Source organism: Pseudophryne corroboree, chromosome 12 (genome assembly GCF_028390025.1).
Source record: "Pseudophryne corroboree isolate aPseCor3 chromosome 12, aPseCor3.hap2, whole genome shotgun sequence".
Lineage (NCBI taxonomy): Eukaryota > Metazoa > Chordata > Amphibia > Anura > Myobatrachidae > Pseudophryne > Pseudophryne corroboree.
The window spans coordinates 45,874,397-45,895,324 of NC_086455.1; the positions used below are offsets into that span (position 1 = coordinate 45,874,397).

Consider the following 20,928-nt stretch of genomic DNA (forward strand, 5'->3'; position numbering starts at 1 on the left):
TAACAAAATTCCTGCTGCGAGCAACTTGGAATTACCCTCATTATTTCAAGCAGGCTTCTGAAAGTGACCCCTCCTCGCAAGAGTGTTATATTCTGTATTACATACATTTCCTCCTACAATCCCACGTACACCGGCAACCATAGGCGTGCGCAGACACTGACAGGCGGGTGCCGCTCCGGACTTCCCCCCCTCCATGGCATTATAGTGTTCTCTCACCTCCCCTGTACTGGATATAGACTCCTTATATAGGTGAGCAGTCTATGACCCGCCCAGGTGAGCAGTCTATATCCAGGACAAGGGAGGTGAGAGAACACTATAATGCCGTGGAGGGGGGGGGGGGGGGGGGGGGGAGAGTCCGGAGCAGCACCCGCCTGTCAGTGCCTGGCTGCGCACGCCTGTGCCGGCAACATTCAGCAGCAACAAAATATCTAGGGCCAAAATTGTTCTTTATTTCCCCTTACTGTCTTTTTTATGTTCTGCAGTGGTTACACGAGGCCGTTTCATGCAATATACAGCGCATACTATTTTCACGTTTCCCTTTAGTAAATACACCTATTACATGTGTATTGCCTCCAGAATCCAAAGGCTGTAATGTTGTATTACAATATTCTTTTAATTCTTTTCTTTCAAATGATAAAACTAATTTAGTTTGCTTTCAGCAAGAAAGTAAAAACCCCCCACACTGTCAGGGAATTATAAAGTCGACATGTTGTGCAGTGATGTCAGCTGTATTTAATAACAGTAATAATTATATGCTCTGGCCTTTCTGTATCCAATTTTCAGCTCTTCATTTTTTTTCCTACAGACTTCCTCTGGTCATCCAATTAAAATATGAAACATTTCATATTAGTTATTTCAGATGTACTAGAATATTCACGTCTTCATTAAGTATTGCTAAACAATGTCATATGCTGAAGAGAAATATTCTGAATAAAGCAGATTAGTGATAGCCAACAAAGGATCTACCATTGATGCTCAATGGGGATTTTTTTCGGTAGATTGCCAGTGTTGTTTTTTACCCCCCAACATTGGGTGCCACCATTGCTGGTGCTTCATCTGTGAAAATAAAAAAAAATACTTGACATCAGCCACTGACCATCAATGATTGCAAAATTATAGATGGTCGATGGCCATCCACATATCAGATACACCACAAAATGGTGGAGAAATGGAGAAGATTTTGTGAAGAAGACTATGCAGGTAGCTATAAGGAGGACTGTGCTGAGGAAACTCCACCTACCACAGGAAAAATGGCCGAGGAGGCTGCATGGGTGATGTTCCAAAGGCACCTGTGCCCAGCTTGGGGGATGAATGAAGGAGAGACCTGAGCCCAGCTTCCTGCTACTCGCTTCCTGTTTCTTAAATATGTTCTGTTCAACTGCATATAATTGTTATAAGGGGTGTGATATGAAATCCTGGATGCTGACCGCATCCCGTTATAAGCAACCTTTGGCTTTCAAACTCCTGTGCAACTTTAAATCCCAGCATGCCCTGACAGCACTAATTTAAACAAAGATACCTAATGCTGGCTATAAGCTGCAACTGGCCTGATAATGCAGTGTGGGTGGCCCCCAGACTGGCCCAATGACCAATAATAATCATTATAAAAAGCAGTGGGAAAGTGATCACTAGCCCATGGCCACAGTAATAGGCCCCAGGGGCTGCTTGACCCTTGAGTCACATGAGTTTATCGCTGCTAATTTAGTAAACTACATGGGATGCAGAATTGGACATTGATACTGTCATTTGGTGCTCCAAACTAGTTCCTTCCAAGGGGAGACTGTGACAAAGGCGTCTATGTACTAAACTTTAGAGAGAGACAAAGTGGACGGAGATAAAGTACGAGCCAGTCAGCTCCTAAAGCCATGTTACAGGCTGTGTTTGAAAAATTACAGGAGCTGGTTGGTTGGTTGGTTGGTTGGTTGGTTGGTTGGTTGATTGGTTGATTGGTGCTTGACAACAGCTAACATTATCCAGGACTGTTCATTGATGCAATTGGCCAAGTGTGACAAGGCAGCACATGGAAGCAGCTATATCGCTGGTTTTGGTAATGATCGGTTAGGACAAGTTTAAAAAACAGGGAGGATCAGATGCCCGTTTCCACAGTGCTGAAACTCTCAGCATTTTCTGCACTTCTGACTGCTGACTGCTGACCTATACCTCACGGTTCATACATGGTTGCTTGAATAAAGTTTACAAAATCATAAAATGTGTGTCTACCTTAATTACTTAATTTATCCCAAATTAGAATAAACTCAACAGCAAATAGCACTGCAAAGGTTATTGTACTGACAATGACACATATGACAGCAACACACACACACAGTTGTAATGCGGATACTTACATGGCAGGCTGGAGGAAGGAAACTATTCACCCTTGATACGCTCCACATTCCCTCGAGGTATTGTTGGGCCTGTATGGTCACTGAGCTCAAAGCCCCACCAAGGCCACTGGGACCCACCGTCACTTGCACACTGGCTCCCTGCCCCTGGGGCCATCCAATTCCTTTCTTTCGTTCTGTCCCAGATAAAATATTTGTCGGCTTTCCAAACTGTCTACCCACCTGCCCTGTAATCATCAGCAATTCCTTCTGCGAGGAGACTGTGACCAGGTTCTGGGGAGAGAACCTGGGATTGACGGTAGCCATAGGGACCGAACCCTGGGGGCGATCAAGAATATCGGGGCGCCCAGCTTGATTGATGGTTTGGATCATCTGCACGGCTTCTTGCTTTAGCTGGTTCAGGTGAGTGGCACAGACGTCACACCGGTTTTCTCCGTCATTCCTACTTTTCTGCAGATAGTCAGGCACTTGAAGCTTGTCGAAGATTAAAGCTGAAAATTGGGCATTCTGAAAGAAGAAGATAAAAATGAATGAGCTTATAAAAGAAAAAATGACCACTTTGTTTGATGAGCAAAATATTACATGTTAGAGACACGAGTCAGGATAGTCTGTATGAGGAAAGATCCCCCTCACTCCTCAGAAACTTAAACTCTGTCTCCTATTTCAGAGACATGGGATGACCCATAGCCACTTCCCAAGTTCCTCACATGCCTTAGTCAATTGCACCTGTTTTTCCATCTGGTGCAATCAGTGTCCAGATTGACACATCCCTAACAATCACACTTGTTGTGATATGGACAACCTTTGACTGCCCAGTTGTAGCAAAACTACAGCTCACATAAGGCTCAGCCACTCAGGCAACACTGAAGCAATTATTCAGGAACAACCTAAGCGTCAAAGGCAGACGGTCTGCTTCAAAGATGGACGGCTACGCAGTAGTGGCTGTGACTATGGTTGCTCAGAATATCTGACAGAATTTGTCCACTGGTGTCAGTGGAACTGCGTCTTTCGACTCATTCCGTGGCACTGGCATGCCGCACAGGAACGCCTATCAGAATCACATGGATTGGGACGCATGTGCGTTGAATCTCAGACACCCTTCACCCTCTGAATCAGGCCCAGAGTATGTGCATATTCAATTGGCTTCCAATTAATTAATTATTATGTCATCCAACAACAATGTAAAAAAAAAACTAAATTCAGACATGTATTACTTTTAATATCTTAACTGAAAAATCCTGTAGGCTGACCACACTCTACCTAATTTTACCATCCGGTGAATGCAACACGGACAAAAATGCCACAGTGAACATAAATCCTGCAAAATAAATCTTCTCATTCTCTTGGGTTTTGTCCGTTTATATCACTGAGCACCAGTCATCGATTCGTATCCTACGTATACTGTGAACTGAATACAAGAATCCAGCTCAGTAGTTCTTAGCCCAATGGTACTTAGTTTTCCCTTCATTCTGCTCACACCCATACTTCACACACTGTTGTCACAGGCCACACATTCTATAAAAGCAGTTTAAAACCATTCCATACATTAATAGCAAGGTGGCCCACTGATGGATTTATATGCTTTGCATTCACGTGTAAATATTCCAGCCTGGCCTCTTTGATCTCACACTGGGTGTAGAAAAGGTTTTACAGCCCATCTTAAAATATTCCAACGCTAGAATGATATCTCCTGTGTTGGAATCTTGATTGGCTTACAGCATGGAGGCAGTATTTATAAGCATGTGGTTTTTTTTATCTTTGTAGCTCTGCGGCTCCTGATGCTTGTTGATGGGCAAGCTGTGCTCAGTGATTACTTTGTGGTCCACTCCCTACGATGTGACAAAACACCTGGCCAGCGAAGGGGTGTGAAGGTTACAGTATGTTATGGTGTGTCCCCAGGCACATAACTCACCAGACTTAAAAGCGAGAAACCTGCATCATTAAAAAGTTTTATTATCATACAGTAAACTTTTGTTTCACACAGTCCCCTCCTGCGGGGGACAAGGATTACAGGCAAGGAAATATATTTATGCTACAAGGAAGGAGGTAATCAGACGATTCCAAATTCACACCAATAAATCGCCTACCATATTGGAGGCAACCAACTGAACAGCAAATTCAGATTACACAGGGATTAACTTGTATACTATACAAGTCCCATGGGAAAAATGGGGCACATACATATATAGAAATGCTTAGATAGATAGATAGATAGATAGATAGATAGATAGATAGATAGATATGCACATTTTATATATGTATGTGTGTATGTACATCCATCTATCTATTATTTATTCATTTATTTATTTATCTATCTGTCTGTACAACATTTATCTATCGCCTATCCATTTATCACTACTGTATCTGTCTGTCCGTCCATCCAGATCTATCTATCTACTATTTAATTAATTAATTAATTAATCTATCTATTTACTATTTAATCAATCTATCTAATATCTGTTTCATATATACCTATCTGCATCATATCTACAGTATCTAACTATCTATCTCATATAAACCTATCTGCATCATATCTATCTATCTATCTATCTATCTAATATCTGTATCACATATACCTATCTGCATCACATCTATCTATTTATCTATCTATCTAACTATCTATCTCATATCTGTATCACATATACCTATCTGCATCATATCTATCTATTATCTATCTCATATCTGCATCATATCTATCTATCTATCTATCTCATATCTGTATCACATATACCTATCTGCATAATATCTATCTATTATCTATCTCATATCTGCATCATATCTATCTATCTATCTATCTATCTATCTATGTATCACATATACCTATCTGCATCATATCTATCTATTATCTATCTCATATCTGCATCATATCTATCTATCTATCTATCTATCTATCTATCTATCTATCTATCTATCTATCTATCTCATGTCTGTATCACATATACCTATCTGCATCATATCTATCTATCTAACTATCTCATATCTGTATCACATATACCTATCTGCATCATATCTATCTATTATCTATCTCATATCTGCATCATATCTATCTATCTATCTATCTCATATCTGTATCACATATACCTATCTGCATAATATCTATCTATTATCTATCTCATATCTGCATCATATCTATCTATCTATCTAACTATGTATCACATATACCTATCTGCATCATATCTATCTATTATCTATCTCATATCTGCATCATATCTATCTATCTATCTATCTATCTATCTATCTATCTATCTCATGTCTGTATCACATATACCTATCTGCATCATATCTATCTATCTATCTATCTATCTAACTATCTCATATCTGTATCACATATACCTATCTGCATCATATCTATCTATTATCTATCTCATATCTGCATCATATCTATCTATCTATCTATCTATCTATCTCATATCTGTATCACATATACCTATCTGCATAATATCTATCTATTATCTATCTCATATCTATCTATCTATCTATCTATCTATCTATCTATCTATCTATCTAACTATGTATCACATATACCTATCTGCATCATATCTATCTATTATCTATCTCATATCTGCATCATATCTATCTATCTATCTATCTATCTATCTATCTATCTATCTATCTATCTATCTCATGTCTGTATCACATATACCTATCTGCATCATATCTATCTATCTATCTAACTATCTCATATCTGTATCACATATACCTATCTGCGTCATATCTATCTATCTATCTATCTATCTATCTATCTATCTATCTATCTATCTATCTATCTATCTATCTATCTATCTATCTATCTAATGTCTGTATCACATATACCTATCTGCCTCATATCTATCTATCTATCTATCTATCTATCTATCTATCTATCTATCTATCTATCTATCTATCTATCTATCTATCTATCTATCTAATATCTGTATCACATACATATACCTATCTGCATCATATCTATCTATCTATCTATCTATCTATCTATCTATCTATCTATCTATCTCATATCTGTATCACATATACCATCTGCATCATATCTATCTATCTATCTATCTATCTATCTATCTATCTATCTATCTATCACATATACCTATCTGCATCATATCTATCTATCTATCTATCTATCTATCTATCTATCTATCTATCTAATATCTGTATCACATATACCATCTGCATCATATCTATCTATCTATCTATCTATCTATCTATCTATCTATCTATCTATCTATCTATCTATCTATCTATCTCATATCTGTATCACATATACCATCTGCATCATATCTATCTATCTATCTATCTATCTATCTATCTATCTATCTATCTATCTATCTATCTATCTATCTCATGTCTGTATCACATATACCTATCTGCATCATATCTATCTATCTATCTATCTATCTATCTATCTATCTATCTATTTATCTATCTATCTCTTATTCCCCAGCAGCAACCCTTTCATACACAGGGTGAAGTGAAAGAAAACCTTTGGTGATAATGGTTATGCCCAATGAGATCCCCAGAGCTGCCTCTTAGAATGAGAGCCGAGTCACAAGATGAATGTGCAATGTAACCATGCACACCGGTTACCAAACCGGATGAGCTGTAGCCTGTCAGATGACGAGCACACACACAGGCTGACAACAATGACCTGCAATCATATTCCTATTTACCCACACACCCGCTGCCTGGCTTCCTTCTTCCGGCTCCCCAGCGCAACGTGAGGTCATGCTGCGCCGCCGCCTCTGGGGGAGAGAGAGGCTGTGGAGTTTTCCACCCACCCAACCGTCCGCGGTATCCGGTTAGTTATGTGTGCGGGGCGGGGCCAGGGGGCGGCCATGTAGTTAAAAGCCAATCCCGGGAATCCCGGGATTGAAAAGATGGCCCGGGATTGGCTGCAATACCGCAACATGTGGCCAGCACTGCAGCAGTTTATTAATTACTAGTGTGTTACCCCCACAGTGTTTGTTCCCAGAGTGTAAGTCATATGTGTACCATATGTTTGGTGTTAATTGCTGCAGGCATTCCAGAGTTATGCTGTCTGCTGAAATACTCAGTGCTGCTGCCTCAGCCCTAGGGGTGCTAGGGGTATCTTCCCCCCACAGTGTCTGTTCCCAGATTGTAAGGCATATGTGTACCAATTTTTTAGTACATTGCTCCAGCAATTCCGGAGTTATGCTGTCTACTGATATACTCTGTGCTGCTGTCTTCCCCCCATAGGGGTGCTAGGGATTTCTAATTGTTTTAGTTGCCTCCGCCGTGTTTTAATACGCTCGTATGTAAAATTTCACAATCTTCGCTTGTAAACTGTGGATTTGTATAGAAAGACAGAAGGACGAATTTTTGCTTTTATATAGTAGACTAGTTAGTTACCACCCCGTCAAAATGATGGAACAACATAACAGTGATGTGAGCGCTCGAATGGAGCAACACTTAAATTGCTCAGTCGTGCGCCACCTAGTGGCCCCGAAGTGCAAAGCACTTGAATTCCCTTGAACACTTTAAGGAGCGGCGCTAGCCTTTTATTATATACAGTAGGATGGCTTCTCAATGTGGGTGCTTCTGTTCCTTCTATAGTGAGAGAAAAGAAAATTGCATGCTGCTAACGGAATAGCTTTGGCTGTCATAAAAGGGTAAAACATTCTCTCTCTCTCTCAAAGGTTTGAAACATCTTCCCTTTAAAGAGCAGAACAGATGCTGCAAGGAGCAATAAGGTTAGTTATGTGAAATAAACTTGGGGGTGAGGGGAGAAGCTCCTTGGGGAGTGACGGTAGGTCACCCAGGGTACTAAAATATCCAGGTACTGTACAGCCCTGTGATAAGACAGCAACTCATAACAATTAGATTCTAATGTTACATTTTCTAGTCCAACTTACAGAATGGATTTCAACATCTGGCTGCAGCGCCAACTACCTAGTGCGGGGGTAGGGGAGGGTACTAATCATATATAATAATACATGTGAAGATGGATGTAATATGTGTGCTGGCAGTGTATTCAAGATCATCAGCAGCGCATACAGCTGCCGGCGCTGTATATCACAGCCACTGTGCAGATTCCAGGACTCAGGGGGTCATTCCGAGTTGATTGCACGCTGCAACTTTTTGCTGCTCGTGCGATCAACTAGACGCCGCCTATGGGGGAGTGTATTTTAGCATAGCAGGGCTGCGATCGCTTGTGCAGCCTTGCTATGCTAAAAAAGTTTCCTGCAAAACAAGACCAGGGTCAGACTTACTTACCCTGTGCGACGGATCCAGCGAAGAAGGTCCTGGAATTGACCTCAGACATCTGACCTCCAAAGCCTGGACACACCTGCGTTCACCTCACCACACCTGGAAAACGGTCAGTTGACTCCCCGGAACGCCTCCCGCCTGTCAGTCTTCTTGCGATCGCCGCTGCGATCACTTTTTCCGCTGTCGCCAGTCAACCATGCGCGTGTGCAATGCGTCTGCCGCGCATGCGCATTTCTGACCCATTCGCACAGCAGCGATGAACCGCTGGGTGCAAACGGGTCGGAATGACCCCCTCAGTCGGCAGCATTAGGATTCACTCTCCTTATAAGCCCTCCCCAGACTATCATTGGCTAGTTTCACAGGCGTTTGGGGGCGGGTTTAGGAGAGCGAAGCCTCATGCCAAGTCCTGAGTTCTGCGCGGCGGCTGTGACACACAGCGTCCCTGCCGATCCTGGATACATTGCCAGAGCATATATTACATACATCTTCACATGTATGTTTATATGTGCTTAGCCCAGGGGCTGTAGCCACAGCCATTCACAACCATAGCACCATATTATTAAACAAGCCCCATATTCTAACAATGACCTCACCTCACATTCTTATTTGAGGCACAGAGCTGCAAATATAAAAACTACACCACCCACCCAACATTATAGTTTTTATATGATAATGTAAAAAACACGTGATGGAATCGGTCAGGTTTCCCTAGGCTGTAGACAATGGACTGATAGATGGCGCGATACAACCTCACACTTTACATTCATTTATGAAGTAAGCCACAATGTACAGTACAATGGGTAATCATTGTGGCCATTCAGCATTTCATAGTCCTCTAATGATCAGGCGTAGTCATTAGCCTGAATAAGCACTTCACATTGCGGAGATGCTAATGATTTACACAGCGTCCATACATAGAATTATACAAGGAAGCATCACACAACACTGCTTAAACTACAATTTATTTATTTTTTTCCTCATGAGTTATGGCCCTTCACGGCCACAACCAAAAAGTCTCCCAGAACAAAGGCCACACGTGTGGAAAAAGACCTCAGAGGAGGATGAATGGATAGGAAGGATGACAGATAGGAGCAGGGATGCTCAGTGTTTGGTTACAGGCGATGGCCTTTGTTTACAAGACTTACAAGTGGCCATTACATTTATGGGCAGAGTCTATCGGAGGCATGTTTGAAATGACAAGTAGCTAATAAATATGTCACTGCCCAGCTGTAGAATTCAATCTTTTTTTTTTTTGTTTACTTATAAATGTCCTGATCAAAGAGGCCTGATAAAAATAAGCTTGTTAGTGCAGTCATCGCAAGGCTACGCCAAGACAAACCTGTTATCTTAAGTTAATGTGTGGCGTGCGGGTAGCTGACCATCAAAGATTAGCTCTGCTGAACTGTAATGTTCAACTGTGATTTCCATGAAAAATACGTGTTGGAGAGTATATCCATTGGGAAGCGTTATGGTGGGGAAAAAAACAGACTTACCTCTCAGAGACCCAGTACAGAAAGGGAAGCTGCCAGCGGATTTTACTGGGTGTTCCTGGGAGTTAACAGGAGGGGTGGCTAAGTCAGCGCAGGCATGTCACTGAAAGTAGCCTCGTCCAAAGACGCACAGTCGCTCACACTGGATGCCCAATACTCAGGCCAAGAAACTGAACCTTTCATAGAGCAAGTGCAAGTTTCGTTGGTGCGACTGATGGTTTGTCTAATAGGCCCTACACACTGGGCGATATCACTCAAAGATATGAACGATCTTCGTTCATCGCTGGTGCCCCGTCGGCTGTGCACGCAGGCCAATATGGACGATCTCGTCCATATTTGCCTGCACTTCTATGGTGCCGGGTGACGGGGGAAGTGAAGAAACTTCACTCACCCCGTCACTGCCCCCCCCCCCCCCCCCCGTCGCCCGTCGGCCGTATTTGCCGTCGGGCAGCTCGGCGGCGGATCGTTAAATGTGTAGGGCCCTTAAGGGCAATTGAGGATGGTAGGTGGGCTTAGTCAGCACCGGACACCCCTCAGCAAGCCCGGGTAATTAGTACCCCACCCCCACCCCCGTAACCTTTTCTAAGGGTGCATGGCCACGCCTCCTGTGATTAGACCACACACCCTGAATAGTACCTGGGCCCAGCCCAGTTCTCTGCTGCTCTGCATATGCAACAAGTTTTAAATACTGTAGCTAAAACTACTACTAAGATAAATGGTACCAGAAGGTCACTATGAATTTAATGTATAATGTTACAGTAACTTGTTTTAACAGTTTTGCTATTATATGTATAAACTGTGGAGAAAACAACTAGTAACATAACATTTGTCTTGGCAGGCTACTTGGACTGGAAATCACTGTTTTAAAGTTTATCTGTCACCTGTATTTAGAGTTATACATAGTGGACGTGGTATAGAACAGTGGTTCTCAGCCTCGGTCCTCAAGTACCCCCAACAGGTCATGTTTTCCAGGTCACCTAGCAGTTGGACAGGGGTATTCATTACTCACTGACACATTATAAAAGACCCACAGGTGAAGCCAATTATTTCACTTGCAATCCTGTGAGGAGACCTAGAAAACATGAACAATTGGGGCTACTTGTGGACTGAGGTTGAGAACCACTGGTATAGAAGATCTACAATGTCTAGGTTGACATGCATTAGGTCGGCACTTCCAAAATATCAAAATTTATTAAGTCGACGCTGACAAAAGGTCAACATAGGAAAAGGTTGACATGTACAAAAGGTCGACACATGAAAGGTAGGCACGGGAGATGGTCAACACAAAAAAGGTTGACAACTTTTTTTTTTGTGGTGTAGTTTTCACCATCAGAGTGCAGGGAACCCCAATTAGTGTATCGCGTCCCCATGCATGGCTTGCTTCGCTCACCCTGCTGTGAGCAACTATCCCCAATTGTAATCCATTTGGATGGAAAAGTATGAAAAAAATATAAAAAATGCAAAAAAAAACCTTAAAAAGCTGAGTCGCCCATTTGTACCTGTCAACCTTTTCCTATCTTGACATATTTGTCAGTGTCAACCTAATGCATGTCCATCTTTTCTCAGTGTCCACCTAATGCATGTCCATCTTTTCTCAGTGTCCACCTAATGCATGTCCATCTTTTGTCAGTGTCGCCCTAATGCACGTTGACCATGTGGGAACGACCTAGTGACTGTTGACCTAGACACTGTCTGTCTAAACATTTGAACCCATCTTAACCTACAATAAAATTTCAATCTAGCATATAGATACTTGATGTACCATCAACTCATAAACGTTTACCAAGCCCAGGGGACGCACAAAGATACATGTAAGTGAATTGTGGGTGCACCACCAAAGTGTTCGGTTGACTTACGTCAGCACTATTCTACTATAACCCACCCTGCAAGCACAAGGGGCGCAAGAATAAAACACATTCAATGCACGTATACATACCAATCTGGAGCTGTAGGCATTATATATATATATATATATATATATATGCCTGCAACCTTTGCAAACCATCAGTTAATCACACAGATGTCACACTACACAGATCCAGCCTATCAGTCATCAGAATGCACAGAATCAATTAATATGTCAGTGATCTCGCAGCTCATTCCTGTCTACTAAGTAACTCAACCCTCCTCCGTGCTTAGAATTTTTTATGAACATCAGCGAGCCTCTTTGTCTCCCTAGCCATGAAGTTTAGACAAAACAAGGGAATGCACCAGGGGGAAAGAATTGCAGGAAGTTATACAAATAGCCCCTATAAGAGTGCCACACACAGCAAGCACACTATCTAGTGTCCTCACCACACGCTGATAGCAGGACAGCCAGGGAACATCAGGGTTAACAAAACTCTACATCTGTTTAAGGAACTCAAGAAAATGTCAAAACATTTCTGCTTCCAAAAGTGTTAAAAAAAAGTTGAGGATATATATTACACACATAGTGTAAGTAATATGACAATTAACACAAAACTCCCATCATTGCTTTTCTATGTCCAATACTAACACTAGAACATTTCTATGTATTGTATGTAATCCTACAGTATTTTGGAGGATGGGGGGGGGGGGGGGGGTTGGAACACTAAAACCTACAATTAAATGTCATCTTGAAACTGAAATGACAATGTATTAAAGCAAATAAACCAACAAGAAAAGTCTTATTTAAAAAGAATTCCATTTTTAGTGGAGAAATAAAATAATAATATTTCAGACTAATCATTCTTCCAGACGTCTTGACAAAATGCATGACAGATACAGGGGATTTAAATCAGGTCTGGTTACTTAAAAAGCTGCGTGGAAGTTTACAGGAAAGCTTATCTTACTGTCCAGACTGGTGACATCTTACCTTGGGTTCTCGGTGAGGTGTGGGAATGACTAGGAGCACATCACAGGGGTAAGGAATTGCAGAACATCTGCTATCTCACTCAGAAGGATGTTTGGTTCCACTGAAATCATACATTACTTTGTAACACTATCCCTATAGGAGAGACTCCGTCCACTGGGTGTGAAGGCAGGATAAAAGCTGAACATCTAGTAATCACCATCTCTAATGAACTGCCCCAACCTCTTCTATCCTGTAATTCAGGACTTCCCAAAGACACTTTTATTTAAAGGGAAAAACAGGCAACGTTTGCAAATAAAGGGTTAAAAAAAATGACTTTGCTCTTGTATCTTAACCACATCGTTGGCATGTACCATTCGACGCTATAACGAAACACAAAGAAGACTCAAAATACTTGATCTTCTGAAGAAATTATATGCAAATGACAAAATAAATATATATATTTTTTTATAGACTCTGTTTCTGAGGTGTAGAGAAAAGTAATAATGCACTCATTTAATTACATTGTAAGGGAGATGGCATTTTGCTCAGTTTTAAATGCAGTTTCTCACAGCAGACTAGCGTTTTTATGGTAGGCTAGTGGGTTGTTGTTTTTTTAGAGTAAGGGGTCCAGGATTGGACTGGCCCACAGGGGTACAGGGGAAACCACCGGTGGGCCCCACTGCCTGGGGACCCACTCCTTAGTCTAGGGATCCGGTTCCAGACTGTGCACTTGTATTATACATGGCAGATATGTTGCATTACACTGCACAAGTCTATTGTGTATTTCAAACCTCTGTGTGGGTTGGCCACACCCCCTTTGTAGGCTGACCACACCCCTAAGTATGGGCCCCTATCACTGCATTCCCCGGGGGGGGGCTGCCATGTCACAGGCTGGGTTTGAAAAATGACAGTTAGGAGCTGATTGTCTGGTACTTTATCTCCGTCCAGATAATCTCTATCCAAGGCTTAGTAAATAGACCCCTAATTCTCTAAATGTATTTTCTCACAGTTGCACTGAACAGCAGACTAGTGTTACAGGGCCAGATGTACTAAGCCGTAAACAGTGATAAAGTGGAGAGTGATAAACTACCAGCCAATCAGCTGTCATTTTTCAAACACAGCCTGTGATATGAGCTGATTGGCTGGTACTTTATCACTCTCCACTTTATGACTTTTCAAGGCTTAGTACATCGTTCCCTTAGTGAGTTGTTTGTATTTAGTGTAATTCTTGAGGGTGACGTTATTAATTATATTAAGCGTTTTAACTTTTTTGCTTCCTTGATTGCAACATAGCTATTGTGTAGCGCTGCTGATATCGGGGGTCATTACGAGTTGATCGTAGCTGTGCTAAATTTAGCACAGCTACGATCATCTTCCCTGACATGCGGGGGGACGCCCAGCACAGAGCTAGTCCGCCCCGCATGTCAGTTCGCCCCCCGCACAAATACAAACGCATTGCACAGCGGCGATGCCTTTGTATTTCAGGAGTAACTCCCGGCCAGTGCAGCTCCTGCGGCTGGCCGGGAGTTAATTGTCGTTGCCGCTGCGGCCCGCCCCCCTCAACGGTCCGGCCACGCCTGTGTTGGCTGGACCGCTCCCCCTAAACGGCGGCTTAGTGCCGCCGTTCAGCCCCTTCCTGCCCAGCGACCGCCTCTGTCTCAGAGGCGATCGATAGGCAACGAAAGCTGCCATGCGCCGGTGCACTGCGGCGCAGGCACATACGCAGTTCCGACCCGATCGCTGCGCTGCGACAAACTGCAGTGAGCGATCATGTTGGAATGACCCACATATAAATGAATATTTACCTGAGGTCTACGGTAAAGCAAAATGTCTGCTCCTAGTGTTGCCTACTTGGAAAGTAAATGTAATCATACTGTAGCAATGCATCATGCTTTAAGTCCTGGCTTTGGGAAGAATTTCAACTACTGTAGCGGGGGATTTTGGAGGATCCACAGCAGAGACAGTGGGAGTGCTGATAAAGGACTCTGTATTATATCATAGGGAGCTGCCAGAATCCCTCTAAAGTCTGTTTGTGCTATTCCTAGTCAGCTGTAAGTGGTGCCTCTTGAGAAAAAAAAGTTTCTATCTCCTTAAGACTAGAGATAAAAAGTGAGAGCATCATCTGATCTCATTTAGCCATAAGCAAAACAAGCCACAAAAGGACAATGAAGTCACCCATTCCATTCAGTCCAAGCTAGAAAGAAACAGTTCGCTCAGCACACATATCTCCCGCATCGGCCGGTGAGTACTGGCCTTTACAGTATATATATATTTAGAGTGCTTGCTTAATGTTACCTGCAGAGTTCATTCTTTATTACTACAATATGCATCGATAAATAATAATAATATTTTCATGGGCCACCAATGATAAATATGCATACAATTCTGTATCCTGCACTGATGACATTTATATACCCCTTTTCCACCAAACAAACAAACAACCAACCAGGGTTATTGCTGGGGGCAACCTAGGTCAACATTGGTGTAAAAAGGTCCCTGAAAAATGACCCGGGTCCAATTACCTGGGAATCCAACCTTGGTAACTACCAGGGTCGAACCTGGGAAGGGTCCAGGTAGCCTGCAGTGTGAACGAGTGACCCACCACTAACTCGGGTCCAGCCTGCGGTGTGAACCGAGTTTCAAGCTGCAGTGACACGGCTTGAAACTGTTTTCAATTATTCCGGTTGGACGCAGGTTTTTGGCCAAAAGGTATGATCTACTCCTCTCCAGCCATAATCTGCAGTGAGGATTACATTTGGTTCTAACCTTAATGCTCATACACACTAAACGAGTCCCCACCGACGCCGATACACACTTATCAATGCCAGCGGGGAAGGGAGCGACGGCAGAGGGAGGTGGGGGGTGGCAGGGGAACTTGGCCCATGTCATTAACGAGGACCTCTCTCGTCTGTACATGTTCAGATGAGGGAGGGGGTCGTTAACGACGCGCGAGGACAAGGTTGTAAAAGATCTCGCTCAGACTGTCCCTTCTGAGCGATATCTTTTACTTTTTCATCTAGTGTGTATGGGGCTTTAGTGTTAGATTTTGCATTTATTGTATCACACATGTACAAACAAGGCGATCTGAGATATTGTCTACACCACAAAGACAGACAACAGCAGGTAATGCATGTGGAGATTGGCGGGCATACTTACTGTAGGACTACGGCCAGGAATCAGGCACACTCTTTTACAATGAAATATAAAAGCAACCAGACTGGGGAACGGTCTTGACTTTGGCTTTACAAACAGGCTGTTGACCCCAGACCCCTAAGGCCAATAACAGTTTCTTTACAACCCTGGAATGCCAATAGCACTTGAGTGGTTGCAGGCCATAAAAGTGGATGGTTGAATTTTACACTCCCCCTACAATAAAAACTTTGTGACAAACTAACAAGTCACTGCCAACCCTGTTCCATAAAAATGCCTTTTATGTTCCCGTTTTTTTTCACCCCTTTTAAAATCCTCATGTCCACTAAGCGCAGAGCTTTAAAGTGAAATCCTCCTCTTATATGGTAAAGATGAATCGTGTGGTTGGAATGCACAGTACAGCAGACACAGGAAACGGCAAGGATCTGCTTATTTACTATTCACACCCTGTCATCTTTATGCATTCTCTTACAACTTCCTTCCATCTCATCCTCTTCTACGGACCCCTGCGGTGAGCCAGGCTTCAGGCCCACCTCTGAAACTGTCCATACAGAATATATTTGCGGGCATGCAGATAGCAGCACGGATCTGTCTCAGCCATCAGGATAAACATATTTGTTATCTTCGTTTTGTCTACAAACCATTGGAAACAAACCAACAAACAAAATAGATGGCAAATATTTCATCTCATCGTCTCATATTTATAAAGGTGCGTTTGGCGTGAAAGTGACGTATTGTAATATTTACTTTACTTTCTTAAATATCCACCATATTGCCTGTAAACATTTTCTCTTCTTTTGATCAGGACCCGGGGACAAGCGTTGAAGTACTAATTTTACAGTCACGCAATAACACAAGGGTGACGTCTATGCTGTCTACACAGCAACCATGCAGGCTTAAAACAGACCTCAGGATGGGAAATTTTAATGGGGACCGCTAAAATTATAGATCATATTGAAAGAAGAGGTCTAAAGCTAACGTTAGATTGTAAAGTCTCATAAGCAGGGCGCGCCAGGTCCCGTTAGCGTCTGGCGTCTTATTTCTGCGGGAAAAAAATGTGTTTTAGTCGCAACGCCCCAGGAAACCGTACTGATTCATTTAATATGCAATGCTTGTACACCTGTGTGCGACTGAGTCTCTGAGTCTGTATACGAAGTGCTACAATGTAGCAGTCGCAGCTTGTAGCCAATACAAGTTCCGTTGTGCTGCGTACACACACTCAGTGAAACACAGATATACAAGTGTCACATATGAAATTAATCAGCACAGTCTCCAGGTGCATCCCAGTCGCATCTTGTTGTAGTAGAGTTGCATAGGACCTGGCGGCTCATTTGCACCAGGCACCTCACGCTGAGCGACATATTGGGGCTAGATGTATAAGGACACATCTGTATTTTAGACAATATCAGGGAAATTACCCCAAATCACAAGGTATAGGGCCTGAAAAGTACAGCAAAGTCTGACTGAAGGTGATTGGACCATTATTAGGCATATTGGTAAAAGAGGCCAGAAGATGACAGCTGATGATCACCGCTACCGGCTGTCTCCGTGCAGTTATACTGTGACCACACTTATTATACCCCTTTAAGACGGCCTGCGGCGGGTCGCACACGGGAGCCTGACACAGGAGCTCCCAGTGTGCAACCCACCTCAGGCGCCCCGCTACTGCTGACTTGGGATGGCCATTGACCATCGATGATTCAAAATCATCGATGGTTTATGGCCTACGTAGAATACTTTTGCCATCGATTGGGGAGAACCAGATGGTTTCCCTCCATCGATGGAAAGGTATAACCAAATTGTTTTTTTGTTTTTTTTATGTGGTGCAGGGACACGGAGCATAGCTCCGCCACTGACACATGCAAAGCCCCGCCCCTGTATTCTGATTGGCCCATGGGCCAGTCAGTGAAAAAAGAGGGATGACCCCCTATAGTGGGAACCATAGATGGTTGTCCATTGCATAGTTGGCAGCCATCGATGGTTACTTTCCATATTGCCATCGATGGTAACCATTGATGGTAACCACACCGACGGCCATCCCTACCGCTGACTGCAACACGGCATATTGCGGGGACGCAGCGGGGGCGACACTTGGAGATCACATGATCTCCAAGCGCCACCCGTACACGGAGAGAGAGCTTCCGTTCACACCGCACAGTGAGCCAGGTTGAAGACGTGTTCAACCCTGCTCAAGACCAGGGTTGAAATACCAGGTCACTCGTCCCGGTATTTCAACCCTTGCACCTTTCAGACTGCACATGAACACGGGTTATGTGCGCTCATGTGCCCATAACCCACGTTCATGGGTGGCGGTCTGAAAGGGGTATTACAGCTCCCAGATGTGACGGGTGTAAGCCATTACGAGAAGTAGGCACCAGGATTTGGCCAATACGTTTGCAGTTCAACGGGACTTTCGTCTGGACTGGCATCAAGGACCCTCAGGATGGACCCGTTATGTATTTCTATAGAGAACAAAGCTCCTGAGTTCACCTCTTGCAATTGTATCAACCGTCATTTTAATCTGATTTGTTGTGAGATTGTTTCTAGCAACTCAAGATCTGTAGCTGGTTATATTATTACTAGATGATTATCGCAATATAAATTAGAAAAGATTCTCACAATGTCAATGTTATCTGTGTATTAACGAACAGACCATCAACACTGCTGGTTTTATGGCTGAAAGAGGCAAAGATAAAGACCATGCTGATAACCTATGCCCTATGGGTCTCTGGGAAATGTTGGGTGACAAGGGCGTTTGATCTATGCACCATTTTAGCCTAAGGTATGTGGTACAGACACAAAGCAGATGATAGTGGAAGGGCGTGGATCGGGATGACCACCCCCCACCTCCACGTCCACCACCACTGCCAGTACTAAGCAACAGAGAAGCTCGTGCTGAATTGACCATAACTGCTGCCCAAATTACTGGCGTAAAATGCGTTCCCCATTTATTTATTTATTTATTTATTTATTAACAGTTTCTTACATAGCGCAGAAAATTCCATTGGAAACTATAAAAAAATGCACATTGCGTGCTTATTAGCTAGTAGGCTTTACCAGTGTCGGACTGGGACATGAAGGGCCCACCGGGGTAATGCAGTTATAGGGGCCCATTCTTAGGGGTTTGGCCAGCCTACAAAGGGGGTGTGGCCAGCCTCCACAGAGGCTTGAAATACACAATAGTCTAGTGCAGTGCAATGCAACATATCTACCATGTATAATACAAGTGCATAGTCTGGAACCTGATCCCTAGAGGAAGGAGTGGGCCTCAGGCAGTGGGGCCTACCGGTGGTTTCCCTGGTACCCCTGTGGGTCAGTCCGACCCTGGGCTTTACTAAAGCTTACAAAGCTTTTCAATACATGAGATAAAACCCTCCATCTCATGTAAGAGGAAAAATAATTGCTAAAATACACGTCTCTCTTGGCTGGCGCCTGTCATCATCATCTGTGATTTGCGCAAGTGCTATTGGAAAATCACCAAGAAAATGGTCCGGGTGCCATTTTCCCGGAGAACTGCGAATGCGCAACAGACTCTGGCACGGTATCATAGTCTATTCACTTGCGCCTCCAAGCTACAGAGGAGGTGACCCACAAGCATACTGCACATGGGACCTGTTCTCCCGCAAAACACACCTGAAAACAATAATGTACTTGCAGTGTTACATGATTTTGCAGGTGCAAAGTTACTGATTTCTTTTTCTGTGCTTCCTGCTTGGGGAGCAAGGGGTATCATCCTCCTTCTCTATCACCATAGTTACGTATAGATCTATAGGTCTGATCCCATTAGCTGCCACACACTTAGGGTGCCAGAAAATGGGGAAACAAAGTTCTGGCATTATTCAGGAAAACTTTCTTGCTTCTTATTGCAATCTGTACACAAATGTGCTGCACCCAAGCTCTAAAACGCTTGTGATGATTACAATGTTAGCGGCGATGATGATGCTGATCATTAGGGCTTATATACTCATTATCTCTTATCTATTGCTTGGTTTATGATGCCGCAGCGCACTAAACATTCTGTCTGATCAGAACTTGCGCCATAATCTGCTTTTATAACCTTTTTAAGATGCTAACGGGATCTGCAGTTTTCTAAACAAATGGCCATTTGAGGGACGTAAAACTGTGCTTAATCTTTTGGCGGGTACAGTGCAATTCATTGTGCTCTTATCTAAAGCATTAAACTCCCACATAGGAGGTTGTTAACACTCCAGGTAGTCCATCTCCCCAACCAATATTCTACATCCTAATTAGTATGACACAGCTTCTGTTTAATTACTATTGCTGAAATCCGTGGGCTGGCAAAGGCATCCGAGGACTGTCTCTCACTTCCAGAGGAGTCACGGCGCCAACATCTGTTTCACAGTATTTCCACAGAAATGCATTCTATGGGAAGGTGTCATTTTAGATCCCAAAGCCTAATTGCCAGGAAGGGATACTACACCCACCCTCTTGCCCCCGGGTTCAAGGTATTTACAGTCAAACTACTGCCTATTCCTTCTTCACACCCTCTTATTCCCTAAGGGTGTCTGGTTTCTTAAGGGGAATATATTTACATAGTTCTAGAACTGCAGGGGGTTCATCTACACAGGGACTAACAGCTCAAGTGCAGACAGCTGTCCTCAAATGTATATATCAGAATAGTATCTAGACTCAACAGCGGAGACACTGTGCACATCCATCATTACATACTAATAGCTTTATTAAATGTAAGGAGGAATAAATAGATAGATAGATAGATAGATAGATAGATAGATAGATAGATAGATAGATAGATAGATAGATAGATAGATAGCCAATAGACAGAGAGCTAGATAGAGAGATAGATAGAGAGCGAGTGAGAGAGTGAAAGACAGATAGATAGATAGATAGATAGATAGATAGATAGATAGATAGATAGATAGATAGCAAATAGAGA

The 20,928-nt window shown here is 42.9% G+C and overlaps 1 protein-coding gene across 2 annotated transcripts in view; it reads right to left on the reverse strand.

The window, feature by feature from the left end:
* Positions 1 to 20,928, reverse strand: part of KIF26A (kinesin family member 26A) — a 216,399-nt gene that overhangs the window by 121,320 nt on the left and 74,151 nt on the right. For both annotated transcript variants that reach the window (XM_063947434.1, XM_063947435.1), the window contains exon 3: positions 2,346 to 2,849. In XM_063947434.1, coding sequence (XP_063803504.1) covers positions 2,346 to 2,849 — 504 coding nt within the window. The remainder of the gene's footprint in view (positions 1 to 2,345; positions 2,850 to 20,928) is intronic.